This window comes from Podarcis melisellensis, assembly GCF_964234715.1.
Source record: "Podarcis melisellensis genome assembly, chromosome: 1".
Taxonomy (NCBI): domain Eukaryota; kingdom Metazoa; phylum Chordata; class Lepidosauria; order Squamata; family Lacertidae; genus Podarcis; species Podarcis melisellensis.
In genome coordinates this window covers 109,505,563-109,519,106 of record NC_138528.1, presented here as the reverse complement: position 1 = coordinate 109,519,106, position 13,544 = coordinate 109,505,563, and the positions used below count along the sequence as shown (strand labels likewise).

Here is a 13,544-nt window from a genome sequence, read left to right as displayed (position 1 = left end):
TCAAGCACTGGGGAGAAGGATGCTTAATCCAAATTGGAGCATCCTATGCAGCAAGCCAATTAATTTTGATGGGATTCTTTTATTGTGAATATTGATTATGAATGTTTACATGTAAATGTTTGAGTAACTGGTTTTGTACTTTGTAAACTACAGGAAGCCCGTAACTTACGCACAGTTAACTCTTGTGCGCATTGAGTTTTACAGGCATGGCAGACAGATAGATAGATAAAGAGAAAGAGAGAGAGATCTGGGGGAAATGACTTTGGCAATCCCACCCGCCATTGAACCCAATGAGTTTTGACTAGACACAATATTGGCTTTAGGCACAATCCTTGAAACGTTACCCTTGTGTACATTGTGGGCTTACCATACTTAGAAGCAGTGATATTAAATATATAAAATGAATGACTGAATGAATGTCATGATAGAAATATTGCTTCTACCCCCTAAACTAGCCTGCTACTCCCAGGAGGATGTTTTCTTATGGTCAGTGTCCAATCCAGTCACCTTCCGCATATGAAATGCAAAGGGGTACATACTCCCTTTTGTCACTTTCTTCAGGCAGCAAAATGTCTAGGGCCCAGTCCTAGTCAGCACCCATTAATATTGAATTGACAAACCTTAAAAGTTCAGAATTGATTATGTGGCCTTGTGAATAAAAGTGAAACCAAGTTGTGCAGCAACAACAACAAAAAATCTAGTAGTGTGTGTGTGTGTGTTTAATAAACTACCACAGCTGAGATAATGTTGAAGCTATGGCCTTCTTCAGTCATTCTCGTCCACATGGGAAGGAGGGGAGAGGAAAGCCATGTTGTGTGCCTTCTGCTCATGTCAGTTTTTGGATACAACTCATTTGTGAAAGGACTGAGACAGATGCTGTCACTCCCTGCTTGAGCTTGAGAAATGCTGCAGTTGAGGCGACACACACAGTTGAGGAGTGGGAGCTGGAAGTGGTGGTGGGCATTCTTCAAGAGATAAAAGGGCAGCATCTAGGGGTCACAGCAGGGAGGAGGGGTATGGGAGAAACAGAGGAGAAACACAGAAGAGAGATTTACGAGTAGGTAGAAGGAAAAGAGACGAACTGCAAAAGAAATTTATGTTGTCTCGGTGAAGGGAATGAGGAGGGAATAGAGGAAGAGGAGGGAATAGAGGAAGAAGAACAGGCAGAAGTGGACACTGTACAGGAGGTATCAGGAGAAGAATAATGTAAGGGATGGCAGGCAAGAAAACACTGCATATAAAGCAAAACACAGCAGAGTCCTGTGATGAAAGGCGGGTAACAGAACTCTTTGAGTACGTTCCCCACCAGGGGCCTCTTTGAGAACAAGGACTCCTGGGTCAAAGAGCAGGGATAGAGGCGACACCATTATTATAATACTAGAAGTGCAGAGTACACTTATATTCTGTTAAGTATAATATACGCTTTATATAGGCCCCACTGAAATCTTTGTCCCTACCATTTCTTTGAGAATTCTCTCCACAACTCCTTTCTCTTGCAGATTGAAGACAAACCTGGATGCCGGGACACTGGCCAGGAGCCGAAGCTTGGCGGCATTGGCCACCTCCTCGGCCACTCTGGTCATCCCCACTGTGAAGAACACGATGCCTTGGTGTTTAGCATCGGCAGTGGCTGAGAAAATATCTGGGTTTCTCGGGTGGTCCACTCCGTCCGTCAAGAGCACAGCTACTTTCACACTACCATGAGTCCCCTCGGTCATGTAGAGCTGCGTGAGGTTGGTGATGGCGTAAGTGGTGTAGGTGCCGTGGCCGATGTAGGTGATGGGGGCGATGCGGGATTTAAAGGCATCTGGGCCCTTCCAATCTCTGAAAGTTTGCTCTATGAGGACAGTGCTGCTGTACTGCAGCAAGGCCGTCCTCCAGCTGAGGGAACGTCCAGAGCTGAGCTGCAGCCCTTTCATCCTGTCCACTATCTCCAAGATAAACTTCTTCTGTTGTTCATGATTGAAGTTCTTTGCACTCTCCGAACTGTCCAGAAGGAAAGCCATTTCCAGAATGCAGTCTTCATCTAGAAATAACACATCATCAGGTAAATAATTTACATTACAGCCACATTACGGGAGCTATGGTTTGTTACAGTTCTCAAAAGCATCTACCCTCTCCACAGAGAACTGGGGCTCTGGGGCGGCAGTGGGGTGGGGTGGGGGAGAAGGGCCTCCTAACAACTCTCTCAGCATCCTTCATAAACCACAGCTCCCAGAATTCTTTGTGGGGGGAGGCATGACTGTTTAAAATGGTACTGTAGTAGACCACACTGAGAGCCAGTGTGGTGTAGTGGTTAAGAGCGGTAGACTCGTAATCTGGGGAACCAGGTTCGCGTCTCCGCTCCTCCACATGCAGCTGCTGGGTGACCTTGGGCTAGTCACACTTCTCTGAAGTCTCTCAGCCCCACTCACCTCACAGAGTGTTTATTGTGGGGGAGGAAGGGAAAGGAGCATGTTAGCCACTTTGAGAATCCCTCGGATAGTGATAAAGCAGGATATCAAATCCAAACTCTTCTTTGCGTGTTGAGTTCCACAGTGCCACCCCCCAAAAATTCACACTTCACGCTTAATTTTTGTTTAAGGTTTTTGGCATAATTTTGGCCACAACTTTATTCAAATACAAAATGTGAGTGGTTGCTTAGGCATTGGTTTGACTATCTGTCCTTGCCCCCCAAGGACAGAGCTGGCACTTCCGGACACCAGCGGAAGCCAGCGTGGGAAACAAGTATTGGATGAGAAATGAAGCTGGGAATCAGACTAACACTTCTCACCCTCATGTTCCGGTGGGGCTTGCACGGCCCAAGTCCGACTCCAGGGACAAGGACGAATGAATGGCAAGCCCCTGGATTCCTTTAACGGAATTCCCTTTCCGCATCATTTGGAGGGATAGGGCACTTACCCCTCCAAGAACCAATTTAACCAATGCCTAACCGCCAACCTTACAAGTTGTGACGATTTGCTACGCAGTAGGCAAAAACCAAATGGCAACAGCCAATCAGCCAAATGGCAAAATTCCTACCAGGCCCCCGCTCAAAGGCGAACGACCCCATGACAGGCATAGCAAGGTCAAATGAACCAAAGAACCACCCTATAAAAGGGAGGGGGGGCGGGTGATCCGGTGCAAAACAGCCAAGAGGACGTGACAATGCCTGGTTCCTGTATTTATATCCTCTGACCCCTCCTCCGAATTGGCAACACTCAAAAATCCCCAGCAACCCGATTAACCATTTACAGGTTCGGGTTCCACCAATTTGCCTAGTCATGACACAGTGGCCTGTTCCCCCAACCGCAACACGTGCTCTCTGTTAGGGAGAACACGCTTTATATATATGGTGTGAACGTGGCCTAGGTTAATCATTTGATAACTGTAGAGAATGTTACTCCCATTAGAGTTGGACTGAAGTGACAAGAACAATTTCTCAGCAGTCCCAAACACCTTGAAATCGACATTTTGCCAATATTTCAGGGGTGAGGTGAAATACAGTTTTTTTGGGGGGGGAGTGAATCTGAGCAGCTGCCATTTTGTTTTGTTTTTTACCCCTGCCCCATCCCAGTAAGTAGCAGCAACACCACTGTTGGGAAGCGGCACCAACCCCATCACATTGGCCACTCCTGCCTACCACTTCACCACAGTCCTTCCTCGCAGGTGTGTTCAGACTTTAATACATTTCAAAGCAATCCTATCCAGATAAACTTTGGGATCAGAACTGACCATTTCAAAGAATCTGTTAAAATTCAAAGTAGTCACCTTGGTCACTTGGACTGGGATATTTTTCTACTGCATTTGAGAGGAATGGTTTGGGCTTCTGTTTTCTGATTCCATTTCTCTTTTCTTCGTTGGTGTTTTGTGCCAAAAAGACTTGGTGGTCCAGCAGGAACAAAAGCCACCATAACCTAGAGGGCATGGTTTGCTTTGTTGGCCAAAAAGACACAAGAAATTGTGATTGTGAAAGCAAAACAAAGCACACAATACAAAAATGCAAAGCAAACAAAAGCTAGTTTTCTACTTGCAAAATGGAGATCGCCTTGTTACCACCTTAGCGAAAAGGTTTTATGATGATTTTTAATTGTTCTTTGATGGCTTTTAAAAATGTACTGTAATTTAATGTACATTGCTTACAAATGTCAATGATTAACAGTATAGTGGTACAGGTACCTCGTGTTACAAACACTTCGGTTTACAGACTCCCCTAATCCGGAAGTAGTACCTCGGGTTAAGAACTTTACCTCAGAATAAGAACAGAAATCGTGTGCCGGCGGCATGGTGGCAGCGGGAGGCCCCATTAGCTAAGTGGTACCTCAGGTTAAGAACGGTTTCAGGTTAAGAACGGACCTCCAAAATGAATTAAGTTAATAACCAGAGGTACCACTGTATATAAATATCTTAAATAAACAAATAAAAGCACATGATCCATTCATCTAGCATTTCCTAGGAAATGTCACTTGCAATGATACCACTGCATGCAGCAACAGGTTTTGGCATATTTACTATGTCTAAAAAAATATTATTTGGCAAATTTATATCTTCTCCTTCCTCCAAGGAGTTCAAGCAACTTATAGTATTTAAATTATATTTCATTTCCACACACACACCAGCAGTCTGTAGACTGCAAAGGTGTGGACAGATTGTTCATTTTAAATTCTATAATACTACAGCATCTAGGTTAGAGGCACCGAAAAGTCATAAGTAACAACAACAATAATCTAGAAAGTACTTTACAGTAGCTCTTCAAGGTATACTGATTGATAATGACTTGCGCTAGACCACCTGGAATGCTTTCTGGCAGATCAAGGATTTGAATTCCTACTCCAATGAGTACAATTTTCTAGCCACTATGCCATACTGGGTTATTTCCATAGGTTTTATCCCACTCTGCTCCCAAAATAGGGCAAGCAGTCAAAAGGTCTAGAGTGGAGCTGAAGGACAGGGAGGCAGAGCTGCACAGCAATCTTTGCGTGCCTTCCATAGGTTGAGGTGGTGGCACAGCTTGAAACTTGAACAACGACAACAAAGAATGTGGCAGATTGTGCATCTACACCCGCAAATAATTTTTTTAACCGTATGTTTCTATTTAAGAGGGATGCATTACATATAGATCAGTATGTCTCATTCAAGAGGAATCTGTTGCATATAAACAGCTGCCCAAAGGCCTGGTGTTTGATGCCAAAATCAATGTCAAGTACCTGATTCTATAATAACTTGCATGCTGCAACAAATTCAATTTCACCCCTGGGAGCTGTTTCCAAACATGAAATTGGGATTTAAAAAGGAATAATATTCACACCAGAGATATAAACAAGCCCCATGCCTCTGTCCTTCAGTTAGTTTTACAGTTTCCTCTGCTGTCACTTTTATGGCTTGCTGGTGGCAAAAACTGCCTTGATAAGAGTTTGTTGGGGAGTTTCAGCCCTCCTTGCAGAGATTTCACTGCCCTGTATTCTACACACATAGTCCCAGCATAAACACAGAGAAAGTGCCAGTCACATGGAATTTTTTTTTTTTTTGGCGGCGATAACGATCTCCCGACACATAAATCTGCTTCATCTATCTTTTGTGTATTGGTTTCAAACCGTCTGAGGAATGAGCAATAAAAAGCCTACAGCAATCCAACTCCCTGCTAAAAGGCTGGTGCCTATAAAAGATATCTTAATTCTTGCACGGTTTGCCCTTGCACAACACTGCAGTCGTCTGGGGGTGGGCGGGCAAGAGAGGGTTCTTACCTCTGTTTTGTTGGATGCACCAAGTTCTGTGGTGACGAGTGCTGTGTCTGGGAGAAGAGACTTCTGCCTGAGGTTGCTGCCTAGGCTATTACCGGCTCAGAGCCTTCCACTCTTGAAGTGAATTGCAGAGGGAGCAGGAGGGGGGAGCAGGCGGAGAAGAAGAAAGTTTGACAAAGGAAAGGGACCACTCCTCCAATCATCTAGTTCCACCGAAAGCTACAGCCACACTGACTCAAATTCCATCCAGGACACATTTATTCGCACTTCTTTTACTCATCCCCAGGCTAAGTAAATCCATGTGTGGTAGTGTGGCGAAGTTTATATCCCACCTACCTACTCACACACCTGGACTCAACAAAGTTGTTTAACTCATTGGGGGCAAATGATTTTCATTTTTTCTTTCAGCTGCGGAGAAGAAACTGTTTCTCTCTGTGTGGTGCAGTGCAAACCTCATTTATACAAATGCAATTGTCAAACATGCCTGCACCTAGGTCTCATTATTATGAGAAATATTTGTTCCATAGTTCAGGTTAATACGAGAGGCATCATAGCTCAATTTTCATGAGACCTGGAAACTGGACTTGAGTCTTGGGGGCAACAACAATTAATGTGGTCTCATGTGTCATCTACAGAACTCATATTTTCTTACTTTCTTGCTTAGAATACACACACACACAAACACTCACTCACTCACTCACTCACTCAGTCATAGGCCCTGATGGGTAAACCCAGAAATGCTTCATCTACCTAACAGTACAGCAAATATTTTAAAAATCTTAACATGCACCTGCATCAGGACTAAAATAAATGTGATGTTATTCACATCTTTAGTCCATGTTTATTAAAGGTAAAGGTAAAGGGACCCCTGACCATTAGGTCCAGTCATGACTGACTCTGGGGTTGCGGCGCTCATCTCGCTTTATTGGCTGAGGGAGCCGGCGTACAGCTTCTGGGTCATGTGGCCAGCATGACTAAGCCGCTTCTGGTGAACCAGAGCAGCACACGGAAACGCCATTTACCTTCCCGCCAGAGCGGTACCTATTTATCTACTTGCACTTTGATGTGCTTTCAAACTACTTGGTTGGCAGGAGCAGGGACCGAGCAACGGGAGCTCACCCCCTAACGGGGATTCAAACTGCCGACCTTCTGATCGGCAAGTCCTAGTCTCTGTGGTTTAACCCACAGCGCCACCCACGTCCCTTTCCATGTTTATTATCTCCCAATAATTAGCCAGTGTATCACCCCATTTCCCTTGAAATGTTGTGAGGAGTTTCCTGCTTGCATTTCCCCCAGATAGCAAAATTACTGCAGAAATCACAGTTCAGTAGTCTATCTGGGTTCAAGCCTAGGACAACCTTACAAAAAAGAAAAGAAAAACGGCACGACTGAATCCTTAAAGTTTTCAAAAGAAGTGCACTTCTTAAAAAATGAGAGATAGAGATAGAGAAATAAGTTCTGTTGCTGGCTGAAGAGGGACCAGACAGAACAAAGCAGCAACGCTTTCCCCAAAAAGAAACATGTTAAACTCGGATACGGATCTGTAAGAAGCAAGAAATCCCCCTACCCAAATTATCATTTGTTACTCATGCTTTGTATGTGTGTGTGTGCATATTTATTTAGTAGCAACTTCTTAGCTGCATGGTGTTCTTATCATGAAGCAGTTCTGTTTTGCCTCGGGACAAAATTTTATTTTGCCCAGCTGCTTTCTTGCCTGGGTGGCTTAGCAGATTTCTCGCAAGTTTTATGGCCAAGTGCACATAACACATGACAACATTCTCACTAGAATTCCTGGTATGTGACATGTTGCATGCTACATCGGGCATTTACAGACTTGTAGCTGCCTGAAATGATATACCGTATATAACCCGCAATTTGAAATATACTTTTAAGTGCTGAAGTAAGGGGAATGCATGTGTAATTTTAAGATTTTCTGTCGTTACACAGAAAATTAAATTGATATTTTTTATTTGACCTAATGGCTTCTTTTTACTTGTATATTAATAATAAAAATAGTAATAACAATCATTTTAACAATCATTTTCAGTCTGCTTCTGTATTGAATTAAAAAATGTTTTTATATGAATTTGTTTACATCGTTCTCTATCTGAGATCATCCTAACATATATTTTGTTTATGTTTTTATTCAAAAAATGTCTTGGGATTTTCCTAGGAAGCAAATTAATGGAAATAAAATTGATGATGATGATGATGATGACAAACACAGCACAACAGGGAAAAATCAGGAAAAAGTCAGTTAGTTCCACACTGTGGACTCAACCTTTATTGGTGTTTGGCATCCATTTATTTATGTATTTATTTCATTCCGTCCTCTTCAATGCAAAGATTCGCAGAGCAGCTCATAATATAATGCTAAAACAAAAAACAAAGAATTAAACAACCCAAAACAGAAAGTTTGACAAAACATAACAAAGAAGCATTGGAAGTTGCCTTATACTAAGGCAGACCATTGTTCTATCTAGCTCAGTACTGTCTACACGGACTGGCAGCCACTTTTCAGGATTGTCAGTCTCAAGTTTCTCCCAGTTCTACTTGGAAAGGCTGGGGATTGAAACTGGGACATTCTGCATTCAGCTCAGATGCTCTACCACTGAGTTGCAGCCAGAGTTTTTTTCCAGCCAGAATCCACCAGAACTCAGTTCCAGCACCTTTCAGGTGGGCGCCATTGCCATTACATATTTTTTACCTATTTATAAGAGAACAAGGGAGGCATTCATGATGAGTTCTGGCACTTCCTTTTCTAGAAAAATATAACTGGTTACAGCCTTTCCCCAGCAGCACCATAGGCAGATGAAAAACAGAATTAAATTAAACCCACTGGCAAAAAGCAACCGGAGAAACAAAAAGGATTTCAAGAAACCTGGTGCCAGAAGAACCTCTCTGGGGATGTGCATGCTGTGGACTATAAGTAAACAAAATGTTATTTGTAGTATTTCATGGCCTCGGGACAGTTTTTTGACCATTGAACCTGGCAGTGATTTGCAGGGCAGATGGCAAAAAACTGTGACCCAACCATGGCATTTAGTGTGCATTTTTTGTACCTGCAGGCTGAGGTTAAAGCGTGCATGCAGTCGCTTGCCTTGCCCTCAGTGTTAACATACTTTAGAAACGATGTCTGGTGATTTAAATGGAGCAGGCTTCCAGGTAAGAATGATTAGAACGGTGGCCCAAGGCACACCTTCTTTGAATAACTCCTGTAACTTGTACGTAACAGGCTATGTTGTTAAGGAATTTAAATAAGAAGATCTCTGTTGGATCTTATCATGGGCCCATCCAGTTCAGGGCTAGCCAATATGGTGGCCTCCAGAAGTCGGTGTGGTATAGTGGTTAAGAGTGGTAGACTCGTAATCCGGTGAACTGGGTTTGATTCCCCGCTCCTCCACATGCAGCTGCTGGGTGACCTTGGGCTAGTCACACTTCTCTGAAGTCTCTCAGCCCCACTCACCTCACAGAGTGTTTGTTGTGGGGGAGGAAGGGAAAGGAGAATGTTGGCCGCTTTGTGACTCCTTCGGGTAGTGATAAAGCGGGATATGAAATCCAAACTCTTCTTCTTCTCTTCTTCATTGGACTATAGCCCACATTGTTCCTGACCACTGGAGTGCTTATTCTTGAATTAACTTTAGCTCTCCTCTCAATATTTAGAGTGGATGTACTGTACCTAACTACTACAAACTGCTGGTCATGAAGTTCCTTGTGGAGATACGGCTAGAAATTCCCAGGAACTGGGAATAAGAATAAGAATAGGAATAAGAATTTTATTTATATGCCACCCATCTGACTGGGTTCCCCCAGCCGCTCTGGGTGGCTCCCAAGAAAATATTAAAAAGACAATACAACATCAGCCATTAAAAACTTCCAGAAACAGGTCTGCCTTCAGATGTCTTCTAAAAGTCAAATAGTTGTTTATCTGTTTGACATCTGATGGGGGGCATTCCACAGGGAGGCTCCACTGCCGAGAAGGCCCTCTGCCTGGTTCCCTGTAACTTCATGTCTCACAGTGAGGGAACCACCAGAAGGCCCTTGGAGCTGGACCTCAGTGTCTAGGCTGGACGATGGAGGTGGGGATGCTCCTTCAGGTATACAGCTATCATATTGGTGCAAAAGAGTTGTATGAAAGCGGACCCAGGAAAGAAGAAAGGCATGGGAGGAAATCAAAACTGATAAATTTATGATGATTTGGTATCCATTTATCCCATTTATTCACAAAAGTGATTCAATTGAATGATGCCACACCTGTGCCCCAAGCTCCCCCCCTCTTTCTCTCTCTCTCTCTCTCTCTGGCCTGAGGATCTGCCCTCCCCTATTTCTTCTTCCTTAAAGTTTCTTTAAACCATTTTCATTCATTTCTTCTACTATTGTAAAAAGTGACACTGCGGTAAATGACTCTTCTGATCGCTGAAAATGACTATCATCTATCTATCTCTATCTCTATCATCTCTATCTCTATTATCTCTATCTCTATCTATCTATCATCTATCTATCATCTATCTATCTATCTATCTATCTATCTATCTATCTATCTATCATCTATCATCTATCATATCTATCATCTATCATCTATCTATCTATCTATCTATCTATCTATCTATCATCTATCTATCTATCTATCTATCATCTATCTATCTATCTATCTATCTATCTATCTATCTATCATCTATCTATCATCTATCTATCATCTATCATCTATCATCTATCATCTATCTATCTATCTATCTATCTATCTATCTATCATCTATCTATCTATCTATCTATCATCTATCTATCTATCTATCAATCATCATCTATCTATCTCTATCTATCTATCATCTATCTATCTATCTATCTATCTATCTATCTATCTATCTATCATCTATCTATCTATCTATCTATCTATCTATCTATCATCTATCTATCTATATCTATCATCTATCATCTATCTATCTCTATCTTCCTAGGATATCCATCAATGCAGAATTGAGTAAGTACAGCAGTATTCATGACTGAGATGACTGCCGAGATGCTGTCATCAAGGTTCAGAGCTTCATGGGGTCAAAAGCTATTCAGGTCTATAAGCTTTTTCTTACTCACGTAGATGTGTTTGCTCAACACAACCAAAGCATTTGCGAAGAATATGCCGGTGGACCTGCAAAGGCCTGGAGCCTTTCCAAGCTACTCATCCATCTCTAATGATGTTGAAAAACTTTAACAAAAAAAACCCAGGAATGCCAGAAGTCTGACATACTGATATGTTGCTACATGAAATGCATAATTCAACTGTAAGCAGCCTAAGGCATTGCACCATAGTGAGGCACTCCATTAAATAACATTATAGCTAAAGCTAGGCAGCTATCCAAGCTTTAGCAGCTATTCATATATGTGTATCTGCTGTCTTTTAATAATGTTGTACTTTCCGCAGCGTTGCATTAAACACAGCAAATGATTCATTTTAATCGTTTTAACACAAAATGAAGTATCAGAAAGTCGCAGGGAACACTGTAATTATTAGTTGTTTCGGGAGCATTTTGCCCAAGTCTCCAGTAACAAGTGTTGAATCCAGGAGAATTCCCAAACCACTCCTTCCCAGAGGGTGCAATCCCATCCAGGGCAGAAGCACCGTGACCAACTTGTGTATTTGGCAACCTAGAAAGGCAATTCTTGCTCAAGATATTTATGCTTACGATATACGCATTGGTGTTTTTTGTTGTTGTTTTGTTATTTTACGTATAGTGCTTTTAAAACACATCAAACTTCTTGTTACATCCTTTCATTATTATTTTTTTAATTTAAGCATCTTTAACCCAACTTGCGTGAGACCTTTGTATAATACAGCCTTGCAATTATGCTGGCAGTAACCTTGGAGATAACAGTTCAAGCCTTAGCAACTGCATGGCAACCCACACTGCAGAACTGATACATTTGTATGTGTGTGTGGCGGGGTTGGGGGGGATGAATAGGTTTTTTGCTTACAGATCCTGGCAGCAAAGAAGCAGGTTGTGAGGTGTAAAAAAAAGCTGAAAACGATGATGCAAGAGGAAGTGGTGGGAATAAGGTGGGGGTGGAGTACCACTGAGGGGAGAAATGTGTGTGTGTGTGTTTAAAAAGGCAGAGGTCTGAGTAAAGAGGGACTGAGGGACACTGCAGGGTTGTTTTTAAAACACAAGCAAACTTGTTTTAACAAGCAGAAATAATAATAATAATAATAATAATAATAATAATAATAATAATAATAATAATAATAATAATAATATATGCCACCCATCTGACTGGGTTGCCCTGACAAAATCCTTTCTTGCTGTACTCAAATTTTGTTCTAGTTGCCACTCCCCTCTTACAAATCATTGCTCGCTTTACTCAGAAGCCTGCCATTGTTTAAAATAGCCACATTTCAGTGTCCAATCCTTCTCAACATACTCTTAACATCTCCCTCTTCCATTGCTCAGTTGCTTCATGTGTGAGATAAAGGATGCATAGCTATCAAATACTCCACAGTACTTTACTCAAATGTTTGTCATTGTTTAAAACTGGCATATTCCTCTCAGTTCCTTCCAACCCTGCTTTATTCAACATACTCTTGTTTTAAAGCACCACTTTCCTCCTCTCAGTGGTCTTCTCACTTCCATGCCATGGCCACTGCCGTTGTGCAACCTCTCTTAACTTTTGCTCTCCTACCCTGCCTTGACATCATGCAAATCCAAGATTGTGACCTGGCTCTACAAATACTCCAATGAGGGCTGTGCGATGACATCTTTACGTTTTTGTTATATAGATTCACATGAAGTAAATCCAGCCCAGGAAATATGCGGAAAGTAGGAATTTCTGCATCCATTTAGGTTTCTGTCAGAATTCTCCAACATTCCTAACAGAGGGAGTTGGGTACGTTTAGCCTGGGAAAGAAGAGAATGAGAGGAGATATGATAGCCATCTTCAAATATCTCAAGGGCTGACACGTGGAAGATGGAGCAAACTTGCTTTCTCCTGCTCTGGAGGGCGGGACATGAACTAAGGAATTCATTCAAGTTACAAGAAAGGAGATTCCGACTAAAAATCAGGAATAACTTTCTGACAGAGCTGTTCGACATTGGAACGGGCTCCCTTGGGAGGTTGTGGACTCTCCTTTCTTGGAGGTTTTTAAACAAAGATTGGATGACACCTGTCATGGATGATTTAGTTGAGATACCTGCATTGCAGGGCGTTGAACTAGATGACCCTCAAAGTCCCTTCCAACTCTACCATATGAGACCATAGCTCCATGAAAGACCCCATTCATTTCTTAACATCTCTGAAATGTATACATTTTATTATTTTCCCCATTTTGATCTGTCTCTGTTTTTTGTTTTGTTTTTTGCAAACCTGTCAAAAGGGTTCTTCAACCATATGTCAGTACTTTGATGGTGTTTCCTGCTTGGTAGGGGGTTGGACTCGATGGCCCTTGTGGTCTCTTCCAACTCTATGATTCTATGATTCTCCGTTCCTTCAGTGTTTGGAAAAATGGGATTACAAAATAACCCAGGTGGTTACGCAGTGATCCATTGGTAACTCTCCCCTCCCCAAAATGCTTTTTGCCCAGCTAAGATCACAACTGTTATCTAAGCTTAGGTGGGCAGGGAGTAAACTGCTTGTAGAAAGAAGCGGTAGTGAAATAACAGAGTTCTGCACTCCTCACCTCTTTTTGCTTTTAAATCAGATCCCCTCGCTCCACACACCTTCATTTTCTATGTGATTTATGTGGAACTGCAACGGACACATCTAATTTGGTCCTCTGAGATATCATTTTCCACATGTGGCCACTAGGTGCCAGACTTGATTCAAATTTAGATGATTTTA

General features: G+C 42.2%; 1 protein-coding gene across 3 annotated transcripts in view; it reads right to left on the bottom strand.

Annotated features, from left to right (window-relative positions):
* The window catches only part of LOC309367103 (uncharacterized protein), a 53,482-nt gene extending 47,167 nt beyond the window's left edge, over positions 1-6,315 (bottom strand). For 2 of the 3 annotated variants that reach the window (XM_081906423.1, XM_081906424.1), the window contains exons 1-2: positions 3,751-4,107; positions 1,458-2,026 (exon numbers count right to left, since the gene is read on the bottom strand). In XM_081906423.1, coding sequence (XP_081762549.1) covers positions 1,458-2,026; positions 3,751-3,907 — 726 coding nt within the window. In that variant the 5' untranslated portion in view covers positions 3,908-4,107. Of the gene's footprint in view, positions 1-1,457; positions 2,027-3,750; positions 4,108-5,723 lie in introns of those variants that run through there. The other variant, XM_081906422.1, reaches the window with a different exon arrangement.
* Between the last annotated feature and the right edge of the window lie 7,229 nt (positions 6,316-13,544).